General features: G+C 42.2%; 1 protein-coding gene across 2 annotated transcripts in view; it reads right to left on the bottom strand.

Moving 5' to 3' along the window:
* EML1 (EMAP like 1) overlaps positions 1-17436 on the bottom strand; it is a 92160-nt gene that overhangs the window by 10494 nt on the left and 64230 nt on the right. For both annotated transcript variants that reach the window (XM_075426506.1, XM_075426507.1), the window contains 6 exons: positions 16818-16913; positions 16194-16328; positions 14620-14719; positions 12332-12486; positions 11005-11130; positions 10610-10741 (listed from right to left, as the gene is read on the bottom strand). In XM_075426506.1, coding sequence (XP_075282621.1) covers positions 10610-10741; positions 11005-11130; positions 12332-12486; positions 14620-14719; positions 16194-16328; positions 16818-16913 — 744 coding nt within the window. The remainder of the gene's footprint in view (positions 1-10609; positions 10742-11004; positions 11131-12331; positions 12487-14619; positions 14720-16193; positions 16329-16817; positions 16914-17436) is intronic.

The following is a 17436-nucleotide window of genomic DNA, read 5'->3' as shown; positions in this document are numbered from 1 at the left end:
ATTTTTTAAATATAAACTTCAGGGAAAAAAAAACATTTTTACTGATTGAAATATTACCCAATAGATTGTTTTCTCCCTCTATACAAGGCAGCTGTTTTCTTCACTATCTAAAAAAAGCTTGGCAAGTGACTTCATAACAATAACATTGGCAAAGGCAGCTTCTCAACAAATCACAAACAAGATAAAAATAACTTATTAAATTAGAGCTCACCTAAGAATTAAGAATCAAAGCTGCAGCTCACCTACTGTCCAAAGGGCAAGAAGGTACCTTATGGAACAAAGGTATGTACCACTTTGCATGGAGGGGGAAAGCCTAGCTTCTGCACACACCAACATCTTTTTCAGCACCTGCCAGTTGTGGCTTACTGGGAGATTAAGGGCATAAACTGTGTTTCTTATTTTAAGACACAATTTTAAAACATTTCACTTTGTATAGTGTATTATTATGGAGACAGGTAGAATTGCAGTGTTGTTCTTGCAATTTAAACATTTGCCTATAAAACAAGGTAAGCATTTTCTTTCTAATACTTGTTCAGTTACAAAGAATGATCTCCAAAACTCTCCAGGTTATAGCAGAAAGTTCCAAAATAAATAGCTTATTTTTCTGATAGCTGCCAAAAATAATTTTAAAATGTAAGCAAAAAAATCCAGTCACGTATCTCACAGAAATGTTTATCTCCTTGCTTTTCTTTATTCTACACTGGTATCACATTGTAGCCATTTTAGTACACCTGCTCATAGTTTTACCAGCTGTAATTACTAGCCCTAGAGGCAAGGTGTAAGGGATATTCTCATTAATTTTAAACAAGTGACTAATTTCAAAGACGTTACTAACTCTAAAGAAATTTCAGAGAATAGCTGAGATCCTGGATTTCCACACACATGTTGTAAACCACTACAGTAGCTCAGAAAGGAAAATTTGCTAATTTTTTGAAGTGTCATTTCATAGTAAATACTCCAATATTCTCTTGAATAAACCAAAGGTTCAAATAGTGAATTTAATCTGAGTAGTGACTTGTAATCATAGCTACATTAAGAAGCTTTTAAACAGATCTTGATGACAAAAATAGGTTAACATGAAATGATTTATTTACTCTAGATAATCAGTCACCGATTTATGAAACAGGTCTCAGACACTTCAAGTAGTTAATAAGGAGATTATTGTCAAGACTGATAATAGAAATCTTGTCTTAATGAAGCAGTGTGCACTTGGAGGGGAAAAGAAATAAATCGAAGCCTAGTTCAACAGTCCTGCTGCTGCTATCAACCTTTTCAACAGACTTAAGGTAAATACAGCAGTTTGTTAAACTTTTCAATACCAACAGTTTCTTAGAGAGTGTATCTTATGTTTTCAAAACCACAGCTAAATATTAATTGAGGCTCACTAAGTCATCATCAGCCAAACTCCAGTTCTGTTTTTCAGAGGACACAGAGGACAAAACAGTGGAAATAATATCCTTTTTTTGAGATGATGATTACTTAAGTGACTTTATTTCTGAGATAGCAGCTTATGTGATTAATAGATTTGTTCCTGTTCCCCATACTGCACTTATCTCCACTATCAACTCAAACTTCTAAATGCTCTTTTCTTTAGACTGCAAGAGAGCAAAGTGCCAAATTTTGCACTTCTCTTCATGACTGTAGGCTGTCCTCAGTATATTGTTCCTGCAATGAGAAATATATCAGAAGTACTAACTCCTTATTCTCCCAGCATTCTTGAAAGTGTAATCACTGATCAGAGTAAAGGATCACATTCGTACTTGCAATTGAATTATGATTTTTTTTCCTGACAAAAAAAAAAAATATTAGGAAAGCATAAAAAATGGTACCAATGATTTTACTCTCCATTTCAGGATATTTATAAAAAGACTTGAACAAAATCAGTCATGCACCATTTCTAAATAATCAAATTAAGTCTCCACAAAAAAATCCATGCTGAGGACCAGAAAGGTCTATGTAAAAGTTTCCAGTTGTGTCATCATTCGAGTCACTCTGAACTGCGTGTGAAGGATTTCTACAATCCAGGTCATATTCCTGTTTTGGTTTTGGCTGCCGCCGGCAACAAAAGCGCCACGCGGCCGCCCCTCCCCCCGCCGGCGTGCGGAGGAGAATGGAAAGAAACAGGCAGAAACTGGTGGGTCGGGATAAGGGCAGTTTAACAGAACAGCAAACAGAGGGAAACAGGAACAACAACGATACAGATAAGGAGAAAACACGACAAAAACAGACCCGCCCTCTCGGACCGCACCGGCGGTCCCGAGCCGCGAGAGAGTTCCCGCCGCGCCGCCCCCACCACCGGAACCCAGCGTGATGTCACATGGTATGGAATACCGGGCTCTGATTGGCCAGGTGGGGTCAGCCCCCACCCCCCGGGCTGTGCCCCTTCCTGGAGTCTGGTGAAAATTAACCCTGTCCTGGCCAAACCCAGGACATTATCCACCCCTTATTCCATACCATCTACATCATGCCCAGGTCCCCCATTGTCCAGTTGATCACCACCACTTCTCCTGTCTCCAGATATCATTCCTTTAGTCTATGGATCATCACTCTAAAGTGTCCGTTGAGTTCATTTAATCCATGACTTCAGGCTCCATCTGTCGTAATGGTCTTCCGTGGCAGGGGAGGTGATGTGTGGTGATGGGCGGTCACTTGCTGCATCCGGAGCTCACGGCTGATGTATCTGGTGTGGCCCGTGCCCACAGTCTGCAGGAGATGTTGATCTTGATGAAGTTGTTGGATGCCAGTTGTTGAAAACCAGGTCCAGTTCCATCATCGCTGTGCTCTGCTAGGTTTTCATCGAAAAAGTCCATCCTTCTTTAATCTGGACGATTCTTACTATGCTACTACTGGTACAAAATATAACAATCATAACAGTGATAACAGACAGTGACAGGGTTATTTAACAATTAACTTTATACAATTTATTTATGGACTATTCTCGCCCAAAATTAAATCCCCATGAGGTACACATCGGACTTCCCCATCCTTCTGCATTACCCACCAGGTACACCCAGGTCCTTGAGCAAAGGCAATCCCGCGGACGGGCTTGCCTTTGCCCGAGGCAGGACTAACCCAAACCGTCTTCCCTAACATGTTCCGCCTGTGCACTACAGGGACTTTATCCCCTTCTACGGGGCGCTGAGGTTTTGACTGGGCAGGACCAGCCCGGTTGGTGGACCCTCTGGTGTTAACCAACCAGGTGGCCTTTGCTAAATGAGTATCCCAATTTTTGAAAGTCCCACCTCCCATTGCCCTCAAAGTGGTTTTTAGCAGCCCATTGTAACGTTCGATCTTTCCAGAGGCTGGTGCATGGTAGGGGATGTGATACACCCACTCGATACCGTGTTCTTTGGCCCAGGTGTCTATGAGGCTGTTGCGGAAGTGAGTCCCGTTGTCCGACTCAATTCTCTCGGGAGTGCCATGTCGCCACAGGACTTGTTTTTCCAGGCCCAGGATGGTATTCCAGGCGGTGGCATGGGGCACAGGGTAGGTTTCCAGCCATCCGGTGGTGGCCTCCACCATTGTGAGAACATAGCGCTTGCCTTGGCGGGTCTGTGGCAGTATGATATAGTCAATCTGCCAAGCCTCCCCATATTTATATCTTAGCCATCAACCTCCATACCACTGAGGCTTTACCCGCTTGGCTTGCTTGATTGCAGCGCATGTCTCACATTCATGGATAACCTGTGCAATAGTGTCCATGGTCAAGTCCACCCCTCGGTCACGAGCCCATCTGTATGTCGCGTCTCTTCCTTGGTGGCCCGAGGTGTCATGGGCCCACCGAGCTATAAAGAGTTCACCCTTATGTTGCCAGTCCAGATCCACCTGAGCCACTTCAATCTTAGCAGCCTGATCTACCTGGTGGTTGTTTTGATGTTCTTCAGTGGCCCGACTCTTAGGGACGTGGGCATCCACGTGACGGACTTTTACAACCAACTGCTCCAGATGGGCAGCAATATCTTGCCACAATGGGGCAGCCCAGATAGGTTTGCCTCTGCGCTGCCAGTTGTTCTTCTTCCATTGCTGCAGCCACCCCCACAAGGCATTGGCCACCATCCAAGAGTCGGTGTAAAGATAGAGCACTGGCCACTTCTCTCGACTGGCAATGTCTAAAGCCAGCTGGATGGCTTTCACCTCGGCAGACTGGCTGGACTCACCTTCTCCCTCGGCAGTTTCCGCGACTTGTCGTGTAGGGCTCCATACAGCAGCCTTCCACCTCCGCTGCTTCCCCACAATGCGACAGGACCCATCCATGAACAGGGCATACTGTTTCTTATCTTCTGGCAGCTGGTTATACAGTGGGGCCTCTTCAGCACGTGTCACCTCCTCCTCTGGCGATGCTCCAAAATCTTTGCCTTCTGGCCAGTCCATGATTACCTCCAGAATTCCTGGGCGACTGGGGTTTCCCATTCGGGCGCGCTGGGTGATCAGCGCGACCCACTTACTCCACGTAGCATCGGTGGCATGATGCGTAGAGGGGACCCTCTCTTTGAACATCCATCCCAGGACCAGCAATCGTGGAGCTAGGAGGAGCTGTGCTTCAGTGCCCACCACTTCTGAAGCACCTCGAATGCCTTCATATGCTGCCAGAATCTCTTTTTCAGTGGGAGTATAGCGGGCCTCGGATCCTTTGTATCCCCGGCTCCAGAACCCCAGGGGTCGACCTCGAGTCTCCCCTGGTGCTTTCTGCCAGAGACTCCAGGTTGGGCCGTTCTCCCCGGCTGCGGTGTAGAGCACGTTTTTAACATCTTGCCCTGATCGGACTGGACCAAGGGCTACGGCATGAACTATCTCCCGTTTAATCTGTTCAAATGCCTGTCATTGCTCAGGGCCCCATTCAAAATCATTCTTCTTCCGGGTCACATGGTACAGAGGACTCACAATCTGGCTGTAATTTGTGATGTGCATCCTCCAAAAACCCACAACACCTAAGAAGGCCTGTGCTTCCTTTTTGCTGGTTGGTGGGGACATAGCTGCTATTTTGTTGCTGACATCCATTGGGATTTGACGGCGCCCATCCTGCCATTTTATCCCCAAAAACTGGATCTCTTGTGCAGTTCCCTTGACTTTACTTCGCTTAATGGCGAAACCGGCTTTCAGAAGGATCTGAACTATTTTCTCCCCTTTCTCAAAAACTTCCTCCGCGGTGTCACCCCATACAATGATGTCATCGATGTACTGCAGATGTTCTGGGGCTTCACCCTTTTCCAGTGCAGTCTGGATTAGTCCATGGCAAATGGTGGGACTGTGTTTCCACCCCTGGGGCAGTCGATTCCAGGTGTACTGGACGCCCCTCCAGGTGAAAGCAAACTGTGGCCTGCACTCTGCTGCCAAAGGGATGGAGAAGAATGCATTAGCGATGTCAATTGTAGCATACCACTTGGCTGCCTTTGACTCCAGCTGATATTGAAGTTCTAACATGTCTGGCACGGCAGCACTCAGCGGTGGTGTGACTTCATTCAGGCCACGGTAGTCTATTGTCAGTCTCCACTCTCCAGTAGATTTTCTCACTGGCCATATGGGACTATTAAAGGGTGAGCGAGTTTTGCTGATCACTCCTTGACTCTCCAGCTGGCGGATCAGCTGATGAATTGGGAGAAGGGAGTCTCGGTTGGTACGATACTGTCGCCGGTGCACCACTGTGGTCGTGATTGGCACCTGTTGTTCTTCAACCCTCAGCAACCCCACAACGGAAGGATCCTCCGAGAGACCAGGCAAAATGGACAGCTGTTTAATTTCTTCCGTCTCCACAGCAGCTATGCCAAAAGCCCACCGATACCCCTTTGGGTCCTTGAAATACCCTCTCCTAAGATAGTCTATCCCAAGGATGTATAGAGCCTTGGGGCCAGTTACAATGGGGTGCTTCTGCCACTCCTGCCCAGTGAGGCTCACTTCAGCCTCCAATACACCCAGCTCTTGGGACCTCCCTGTCACTCCCGAAATGCAAATGGACTCTGACCCTTTGAACTCTGATGGCATTAAAGTACACTGTGCACCAGTGTCCACTAGAGCTTTATACTCTTGTGGATCTGACGTGCCAGGCCACCGAATCCACACCGTCCAATAGACACGGTTGTCCCTTTCCTCCACCTGGCTGGAGGCAGGGCCCCTCTAATCCTCGTCAGAGAATTTGCGGCTCACCTGCTGTAAAAATGACTTGGAGGTCCCCTCCAGAGGATCGGAATCAAGGTCAAACTGTCTACCTGGTCTGGAGAGCTGACTGCTGGAAACCGGAGTGGCATTTTTCCTAACAGAGTCCCCTTTTGTGATTGTTTTACCTCGCAACTCACGTACTCGTGCCTCTAGACTTGAGGTGGGTTTTCCATCCCACTTCCTCATGTCCTCTCCGTGGTCACGCAGGTAAAACCACAGGGTGCCCCGTGGTGTGTAGGCTCTGTACTCTCTCTCCTGAGCAGAGAAACGCTTGCCCCTAATAGCTGAGATGCGGGCCCGCACAGGTGGGGAGTAGGACATATCCTCTTTGAATTGCTGGAACTGCTGGGACAATTTATTCACAGCTGAGACAAGGGAGGAAGAGAGGCTTTCCTCATATTGCCGGAGTCTGACAGCCACCTCATCCACTGTTGGTGCCTCTTCACCTTTCCAGTTTACACCTGCCAGTGAGTTGGCATGTGAGGAGGGTGCGCTCCGCACAAACTTCCTCCACATGGATTGTGAGCACTGGAGTTCATCTGGGTCTGTGGGTACCTGCTCATCGTCTGTGTCACAGTAAACCAGCTCCCTCACAGCTAATTCCCTCAAGTACTGAATACCCCTTTCCATATTGGTCCACTTGCCAGGGTAGCATACAAAATCGTCACTGAAGGGGTATCTCTCCCTCACGCCTGACAGAAGTCTCCTCCAGAGGCTGAGGACTTGTTCCTTTTTCCCAATGGCCTTGTCAATGCCCCCATCCCTGGCCAGGGATCCCAGCTGCTTGGCTTCCTTGCCCTCTAATTCCAAGCTGCTGGCCCCGTTATCCCAGCACTGCAGCAGCCAGGTGGCAATGTGCTCTCCTGGGTGGCGGCTGAAATCTTTCCGCATGTCTCGCAGCTCGCCCAGGGACAGGGACCGGGTGATGATCTCTGTCTCTGTCTCCCGTGATGACCCTGGCTCATCGTCATCCCTCCCGGAGCGATCTGCTCTCTTTGCGTCTTTCTTTAGTTTTACGGGGGCGACTGCTACCGGCACAGGTTGGTCATTGGGCTCAGTCACTGTGCCTGCAGCTGGAGCTGGGGCTGGAGCAGCTGCTGTGCCCGCCAGGGAAACCAAGGCAGACCCTGCAGCTGTGGCTGCAGCAGCTGTGGTGCCGGTCGGGGGGGCTGTGACTGCCTGCTGGGCTGGAGGGGCTGCAGGGCCGGCTGGGGGGGCAGCGCCAGCCGCAGCGCCTGCCGCTTCGTTTCCCCCCCCCTTCCCCTTTAGGGCACTGAACAGTGTTGAACAGGGCAGCTCGGTAGGCGTGGGCCAGACCCCAGCACGTTGCAGTGATCTGTGTCTCTCTGGAGTTCCCAGGGTGGCAGCACACTTTTTGCAGATATCTTACTAGTTTGTCCGGATCCTGCATGTGTTCAGGGGTGAGTTTAAAAAACATCGGGGGTGTCCACCGCCCTAGGTACTTGCCCATGCTGTCCCACACACCCAGCCACTCACAGCTATCCAGCCCCGGGGCAGGTCTCTGCACGATGTTCTTAACGACTTGCTTAACCCTAAACAAGTCCCAAAACCCATTCAGGAGGCATAACAAAAGGAGAGTGCTGGCCTGAGCATCCCACGGTACTCGAAATTCTCAAAAGCCGTTAGGAACAGCCTGAGAGAAAGAGGAGGGGCGAAAGAGTGGGGGAAGGTATCCCCTTCGGTTTTCCCCACAGGCTGGGTTTGATTATTAACAAATTCCAAGACATAGGATCCGAGGTACGGAAATGACCGCAGTGCCGCATGCAAATACAAGACTAATTTCATGCACATTGATGTTATCATGTCATAAGTCGATATCGTACAGTAAAGTAAAATCATAATCCTGATCCTTTTCCCCGTGACAATGAATAGCACCACAGGGAACAAGTACAGCAAGTACGGATTCAAAAACCACAACCATCTGATGAAAGATAGAAACATTTTTACCGGCGACTGTTTAACTAACACAGCAAAATGCCTATAACAAAATTTTAACAAAAATCTAAGAAAGCAGTTTTAACACCCGCTGCTCAGCCCTGCCATTATCCCTGCCCCACGCTTGGGCACCAAATTAATGTTTTGGTTTCGGCTGCCGCCGGCAACAAAAGCGCCACGTGGCCGCCCCTCCCCCCGCCGGCGTGCGGAGGAGAATGAAAAGAAACAGGCAGAAACTGGTGGGTCGGGATAAGGGCAGTTTAACAGAACAGCAAACAGAGGGAAACAGGAACAACAACGATACAGATAAGGAGAAAACACGACAAAAACAGACCTGCTCTCTCGGACCGCACCGGCGCCGCACGCTCCCAAGCCGCAAGTGAGTTCCCGTCGCGCCGCCCCCCCCACCGGAACCCCGCGTGACGGCACATGGTATGGAATACCGGGCTCTGATTGGCCAGGTGGGGTCAGCCCCCACCCCCCGGCTGTGCCCCTTCCTGGAGTCTGGTGAAAATTAACCCTGTCCTGGCCAAACCCAGGACAATTCCATACTGTACAATACAGTACACTGCTATTATTGTATTTCAAAACAAAAAAAAGACACAGGTTTATCTTTCCTTAGAGTCTACCAAGACAGATCCATGAAAATTTGGTTTATAACGGCTCACTAATTTTTAATAATAAGTTTTATTGTTGAAGTTCGTAGCCTAAGTGTGCTGGTATTTATCTGATCTTGCATTTGGCATCTTGGTAGCAGTTCAAGAGATCTGCAAGCACATTAGGATTTTGGTGCATCTTCAGGTTTGACCATTCCCCTGAGGCCTAAGTACAGTATTCCTAAAGGCTGAAGGGGAGAGAGTTTATTTTTAAATCCAAATCATAATAATATATCTTAACTCTAAAATCATTAGAAGGTAGGAAAATGCAATTATCTGCCTCCTTCTCAGGCCAAACCCTTAGCATTATTGATTTCAAGATACTTTAAGATTAAAAGAACTACTTTTATTTTCCTTTTTTTAATTTCTTATCCTACAGGCCAAAGTGTCTTTATAACTGAGGCACTGAACTGTGAAAATACAGCTCCATCTCTGAGGAAGTGGAACTGTTGATTTGGCGTCTCCAATTAATTTAGAAGACAACAAAAATATGGACCTTAGCACGCATGACCTTGGTTAGACAGAATAAATGCCAATTTCCACATTCACCAAAAGCAAGCGTGATTTGAGAGGTGCATACAACTGAAGCGGGACACAACGATAGACCATTTGCTAAATGCTGTTCTGTTAGCTTCAGCCTGATGCAGCAGCATACACTTATTGCAGATGTGTTGTATTCAAGAAGTCTTATCAATGCTAGCTCCAACTTAAAGTGTTATGTAGGCCTGAAAATGAACAATCTTTTTAAGAAAAAAGTTGCACAATTAAAATTTCCAAAACTTCATGTAAACTAATAAAGGATTATTTACTATATCGCACAGAAAACACTTTAGTCAGAAATATGAAGGTCATCTATAAGTTACTGGCTACAATTTCATTTGCAAACCTGGGTATTTGATATATATATACACCAGGTGCTGTCTTCTTTTTCCTGAAGGAATATTTGAACTTTTCCACTGTACAGAGGGCAGACAAAAAAGACTGAGAAATAACTTGGCTATTGTGATCTGTACATGTATCTCCAAAAAAAGCATACTCACACACCTATTAAAAAATGTAAAGTGAAGACTGACTGAAAAAAATGTGATAGTGGCATCTCAAAATAGAGAGATAAAAGCATCACTGCTGTCTCTAGCAGATAAGCCAATGTCTTCTTATGGATAAACAATTAGAAAGGTGATCAGGTGTCCAAAAAACGTACTCTAAAGATCAGTTCCTAGTGATGCATGGAGTAATCAAGATCCCATGTCACCACAAAGCTGTTAGATGTCTGTGGATGCACGACTGAATACTTAAGTACAGAATAAAACTGAGCTTCCACTAAGCATTCCTCCCGTACCCAGACACCAAGTTTCATAGTCAAGATAGGAAGTGAATTCTAAAACCCACATTTGTTTATTTGTGAACAGGATGTATAAAAATACAATTAAACTACAGGAAATAAACCAAGAAGGCCAAAAAATGTACCAAAAAAAACTTTTCCTTCTCAATTCTGACTATCATGACTATCATGATCAGAACAGTAGTAGTAATCCTGAACAGAACTACTTTTAAATTATAAATATTTCCTAGCTTTGTATTTGTGGTTCTCTTCCTAGCAAAAAAATGTGTCAACAGCACTGTACACTTCTATATGATGTAGCATATAGGTCCATATAACCTAGGCTTTTAAGTTCTTGTTTTCAAGAGTTTTACGTCCATTTTCAGAAAGACAATTTTTATTACTCTCTCATTTTTTCCTCCAGTTAATACTTTAAGATATTTTTAATCAATAATGTTATGAAAAACTCAAATTGCTTGAGAAGTTTTGTAAGAGGAGTAGAGCTGTGTTAATAAATTTATACCTCTATAATCTTGTTCCAGATAGGACGATGAGTGGTAGCATCCCAGAGGGTAATGTGTTTGTCATGTCCACAAGTGAAGAACTGAGGTTTAGAGGAATGGACTGCAAGTCCCCAAAGCTCATCAGTGTGACCCTACACAAGCAGAAATGTTTCTTGACAAGAAGGACAGTACCATCAAAACTAAATATGTTTAATCAGGATTAAAATGACCAAACTATATATTAAAGCATTACAGAAATACAATGGCTTCGGTAGATTACTATGTCTAATGTTATTTATTGCCAAAAGTACTGTAATAATACATCAAATAAATGCATATTTATTAAGCTTAACTTTAAGCAATACCTTTACTGCTGTTACACCATTAGAAATGTCCTTGTAAGGCAACAACTTACCTGGGTAATTGGGAAAAAATCTCCTGATAGTGTGCCCTGTAGGACGAAGTTTCTAGTAGTTCCTATTAGTACAACGTCCCCTTTTCCCTCTGCTACTGTTCTTATTGGACCAAATTGCTCTGGAATCTGCAGTCATAACAAGCAAACAGATAAATCAGACAATCTGTCCAGCGTTGCTAATTTTTAAGACATATGGCCTAGCAAATGCATTTTAATAAATGTTGCACAGAGAAGAAATTAAATGAATATACACGCCTGACTTCCAAAAGCTTATAACACCTTGCATCAGCTCAGCAACTGTCTTTATAATGCTACAAGAAAAGACACCCTTAGCTACCGAACACTCCGTTTGTACATATAAACCAAGTATTTCAACAAACAGAGAAGGTTCCATCATGCTGTGTTAACTCGATTATATTTTAATTGCAGCTGTGATATCAGACTAATCATTTCTACTCAGAGATAGTGTCAGGCTTTGTATCACTAGTACTTTCTTGCAGAGAATGTTTCTTTAACTGCAGCCTAGGCTCTGAAAAGTGTCAATGGAAATCTTCAATATATAGTTCAAGGGAAGAAGTAAAATTTAAAATAACAAGTAACACTTGTATGAACAAATAAGAGAAAAAGAAGGATGCCACAGTTAGAAAAAGCACAACTAGCATGTACCTTATGCTGTGTTAAAAACTGAATTACCAAAACAGACACGCCATTCCAGTTGCATATGTTTACAGCATTTAACAATATATAGTAGAATTGAAACCCTTCCTCAGAGTGTTATGCTGATTGTTCTCTTACACTCAGCATGTAAAAAAATCACGTAGTTCTGTCCAAACAAATTCTGCTTTTGTATTTTAAGTTCCTACACAGCAACTGAACTGATTTTTGGAATTTATTTTTTAAATAAAAAACAACTCTAAACAAGAAATTAATGAAAAAATGCAAGTACTAAAGACCCCCCAAAACCCCTCATATCATTTTGGAAAAGAAGAAAGTACAAAAACATTTTAATATTGTAATATTCTGAAGTGAAAAATGACCTAATGTTATTAATTGCAAAGAAAGGAAGAAATAATATGAAAAAATGTGAATGCAAGATTTGTTTTCCAATTAATTTTCAACCATAGATCTTAAAAAGGAAACATTATGTTAATGAATAGGCTATCACAGGAACGATCTGATGACTCAAATGATATTACATTTTACCATTGATTTGCTTTCCCACAGAATATACGTCCATAAGAAAAAAAATTGTTTAAAAAGCTCTACTCAGAAGACAGCTAAAATTTCATTTTGAGTAGCAGAGTAATTTCAAGATAGACGATATCACCTCAGTTTTGTGAAGTTTTTGGTAATTTCCATTCCAAGATATCAGCTTTCGATCTTTTCCACCTCCTGATACCAATGTACCATCTCGCAGCATGCACAGCGCAAATATTCCACCCTCATGTGCCCCTTGAACTGCGTGGCTTATTCTGTTGGTACCTAGACAGATGGAGAAAAGATATTAGTACTGAAACACTCAGCTTAATAGCTCCTTTATCCCTCAGCTTTTTTTCCTCCATCTCTCTACTACCTGTCAAGGATGGTTTGACTCGATGATCTTAAAGGTCTTTTCCAACCTTAATGATTCTATGATTCTAAGGATTGTAAACAATGACAATAACAGGAGTTATTGCTCAGACCCACGGGAGAGACTGAATTAGCACATCTTAAGAACATATCCCCCCATCTCAAAAATGAGAAGTATATATAGTCAGTCTAGTTCAAACACAAAGTAAAATACATTCATTTAAACCTTTCATGGAAGTTTAAGCTAAAACATTTGACATCATATTTGACACGCAGCAGCACCATGCACCTTATCAACAAAGAAACCATAACCCAGCCACTTGTTATCTTCCAAGGATATTCCACAGCCTCCAGACACCTAACTTGCACCAAAACCTGACTAAGCTTGAAGTCTTCGTACAGCTGGCAGATGGTGCTGAACCACTCTCCGAAATGGAGTCTGTAAATCTTTATTGCTGATAAAGTACCTTCATAGATTCAAAACACTTTCTAACCAACTACATTGGATTAAATATCTCTAATTTGATTAACCATTACTATTAGGAAGTACAAATAAATAATTACTCGTGATTCTATTACTGAAATGTGCACCTTGCATCAAAACTTGGCTAACTTTAGCACAAGCGAGGGGCTGATGCAAGTTAGGAAGAAGCAACTGCTTTTTCCTTTATAAATCCCATTTGCTTCTATACATGTCTATGGATACAATGTGTCAGTTACAAGTGATTTCTGTCAAGAGACATTTTTGCTAAGAGTACTCTGACATGGGGGAAGCAGCCCTCCCTTGAACATTGAACTCTGAGTCAAAAGTAGTAAAGACATAGAAAGTAAGCTTTACTAAGACAGAAAAACAACAACATATTTGTCTGTCCCAGAAGAACCAGCAGAGGTGAGGAGATCTTGCAGCACACAAAGAATTGCCTTTCATTCCTGGGAGAAAGGGCAGAAGAGACTGCTTGCAGTCAAGGCAGAAGTTAGTCAACCAGCATGAAGGCAAACGAGCCTCTGAGCACTGCACTGACCCTGCCGTGCCAGCAGCCGCCACTATCTCCCCTCTCTGCTGGCAGTCAAATGTCTTCTTTTAAATTATCACAGGAAAAAGAAAAGGGAAATACAAGAGGAGCTGAGCTACAAACACCGCATCCATCCCTTTCCTCAACAGCAGTGTATCAGTCAAAACCACGAGGAGATAATTGGCTGAATGTGCTTGGATGAAAAAAAGTCTACAAAAACAGATCAGTAAGGCTCAGCTGTGTGACTGATTCACCACACTGCGTCCTGGGTCTTACATCCTTTGAGTATCTTGGGAGAAGGTACTGAGTAAATAAGAAGCAGCTGCCACCCATATCCCTTCTTCCTTCACTAATAAGGCCTCCTTTAGGGGATTCTCCTTATTCCTATGCATGGTATCTCATGCACTACGTAAATGTTTAGGATATGTTGCTGCTGTTTGCCTTCCGGCAGGCATTGCCTTCTGCTGCCTAAGAAAGAAAAAAAAAAAGTCTTTTCTTACTAGAAAATGCTTTTTAAGAAGTTTGTCTTATCCACCTGTTCTTTTGAAATAAAGCTGAGGAATTCAATTACATCTGCATATATTTTAGCTTGACTTCCTAGGAAAATAAATAAAGCTATTTATTGTCTTTTTAAATGTGTATGTCAATAGGCATAATTTTTGCTAACACTATAGAGGGACAGTATAGGAGACTGGAGATCATCAGTTACACCAACAGTGTTTCTTACTATCACATTGATTAAGGAAAAGAACTGTTCCTGCCATTTCTTAGGTGAGTAAAAGCCATACATGCTGGCATAGCTCTATGATTCAACATCTGACCATAGGGAACACATTCTATAGAATTTTGTTCTCTAGCATTCAGGTATATATGTTCTTTAGGTGCTTGTAGAGGAAAATTCAGACATAATCTGCTGGATTGGTCTTGGAAAAGAACTCAAGATAAAATTTATTCTTTTTAAAAGGAGGCTACACTCATGTAAAAATTCACAGACTTTTACATCAAAATTTCACTATTAACTTCAATGTCTTACCTTTTCCCCAAACCAAAATGTTTCCGCTTGAGTCTCCTGTAATAGTATCACCATTTTCAGAAAAGGTCACACACAGGACAAACTTTGGCTTCTCTTGTTTCTGCATGGTTGTGAAAAATACACACTCACAGCAACACACATCCCAGTCATTTTAACTGTACACATCTGAGTAATTTAGTTTAGATATTTAGGTAATAATAGAGCTGTGTGAGACTAAACAGGAGCTAAACACAGCCCTACAGTGTAAACAGTTAATCTGTGAAAGGGCAAAAGATGAGGTTGGTGGCACAGTCCTGCAGCCTTTAACCACAAGAGGTGGAGAGAGCAAGGGAGAAGGCCTGCCAGCTCCTACCACGAGACCAGGAACGCTCCGAGACAAACAGAATTCCCCAACTCCCACATAGTCCCAAGGGCTTCAGGTATTAGAAATGGCCAAAGATGCAAACAAGCTTTATTACTGTAATTTTTAACTCCAAAGTTTCTAGGAGAAAAATATTTCTAGAAAGTTCGGTTGCAGTATAAGAATTAAGAAATCATCTCTTGAAAGAATCCTAAGGTTCAGTAACAGAAATGTTGCTTTGAGGCCCTGCATTTAAGATACTGACAGCAACAAAACAGTGAAATGTGTAAGGGAACAAAAAAATTCACTAGCTAGTAGCTAAGGACATTATTCACAATTTTTGTGGACTACCAATGTGTATGGCCTCTTTCTCCCTCAAACTAACAACTGTTTTCAGCTAGGGCCACCACACTTCTCCATCTGCAAAAACCACCAAGGATAACAGAGTCATAACAGAGGCAGAAATCTGCCCAAGTAGCTTAGGAGTTAAAAATGAATGAAAAATAAAATGTAACAAACTTTAAATGCATTATCTCAACATCTCTTCCTGATTTCACACAAAGTTTATTAACTGACATTGCAAAACAGTTGTTTTGACTACACTTGTGAGCCACAACTCCACAAACAGTTAATTAGGCCCTACTGGAGTTATCTGCAGTCACCTCAAACAGTACTTATTTGTGCATTAAACTGCTGCAGAGCTTAGCCTATATTGAAGGACAAAACCAAATCAAGACTTTGAAATGAAAATTATATTTACCAAAAAGTGGCTAGGCCAATCTGTATTTGAATTACACATGTGTATGTATCTGAGCAGAACAGAGGAAAAGGAAAGAATACTCATATTTATGTAATCTATGGGGTTTTGGAAGTCTTTCCTCTGACAAAATAAATGAAAAAAAAACCCCTGCATATATCACTATCTATATTTTTTTTTCACCTGGGGTAAGCATAGAGAGTTTTAAGGTAATTTTATTTTACAGGTTGGGGCGTAGCATAAAGAATATAGGAAAAAGAATGCAAGGAACAAAATGGTAATTGCATTTCAAAACTTCATTTTGGAAGTTTTACCCATGGAAAAGTTCTCTGTGCCATACCACGAATGCTACCTGAGCTTCTGCAAAACATAAAATTTAATAATGACCAGTTGTTTTGTTTTACTCAAACTTTACTAACCCTTACTTTTATATGACTGTACCATTACTACGAACATAAAATTAAGGAAATATTTTACCTCAAATAATCCTTGCTTTTTAATAAGGGAATTCCCTTCTAGTGTCCAAAAATAAAGGTGTGATTTTCCACAAGTAACTATTATATTTGTATCAGTAGGGTGAAAATCTGCAGCAAATACAGCCTCATTAGAGCACTTGGAAGGAAAAAGAAAAACAATGTATCAAAATTTTAAAATCAAAGAAAACAAAACAATATGAAATAGCTCTCTAGTTAGATAAACTGATACTTCTGGCATAAGAAAAATTTTGAGCTATTCATTTATTAACATAGTCTTCAGTACTTTGGTAGAATACTTTGAAGTTAAAAAATTCCACATTCTTATAACTTAGTACCAAAAGTTATCCTTCAAAACCATGTCAGATAATGAGAAGTTCTACACAAAAGATCAGTTTAAGACATTTTGTTTCTGCACGTGCTCCTATTCTTGCTTCCTCGACTTTTCTGATCAATTCTATTGGGATAATCTCAACAGAAAGAGAATACTCCCTTTCTTCATGTTCTTTGTCTTTTATAAAGTGAAAGTGTTAAAAAGACACAGGAAGTTAAACATAAAAAGATGTTTTATGACAAGAAATCCAGATCTACATACAAGCAAGTAGTACAAAATATCTTATTGCAACACCTTGACATCTGCCAGCTTTTCTTCTTTCTGCCAGTCCCACACAGAAAGCACGTGGTCGTTTGAGTCATCCACGGAGCACAGGCTACTTCCTCCATTCTGAAGCAAAACATGGAAAATATTAATGCATCACCCAACCAACACAAGAAATATACATACACATTCAAAATAATTAAATACTGCTGTGTAAGTGAAAATATTTACACATATTTACACTTTAACTGTTATACTTTTAGTTATCCCATAATCTCCACAAAACATAATAATTTATAGGGTCATTCAAAAATAGGGCTAAAAAGGGCTCTAGAAGAGGAACTCTTGCAAACTGTAGACAAACAGACTTTGTCAGGAATGAGGTAGGTATCTCTTTTCAGACGTTCAGTGATGGAAATACCAAAGGCAAACTACACATCACTAGCTATTCTACTAAGAAAGCTTTTCTTAATTACTCTACCGAGTTTCTTTTTTCGCAATTTAAACCAATTACTTCTTCTCAGATCTGCTATGGATACAGGGAACAATTTTACTCTTTATATAGGAATAATGGATCAAAATGAGGGAACATAGTTAGAAATTAGAAAATACCTTGTTCCTGACAGGTATCTTTTTCATAGTTTTGTCT

This window comes from Opisthocomus hoazin, chromosome 7, assembly GCF_030867145.1.
Source record: "Opisthocomus hoazin isolate bOpiHoa1 chromosome 7, bOpiHoa1.hap1, whole genome shotgun sequence".
In the NCBI taxonomy this organism is placed as follows: Eukaryota; Metazoa; Chordata; class Aves; order Opisthocomiformes; family Opisthocomidae; genus Opisthocomus; species Opisthocomus hoazin.
This window is presented reverse-complemented; position numbering and strand designations above follow the sequence as displayed.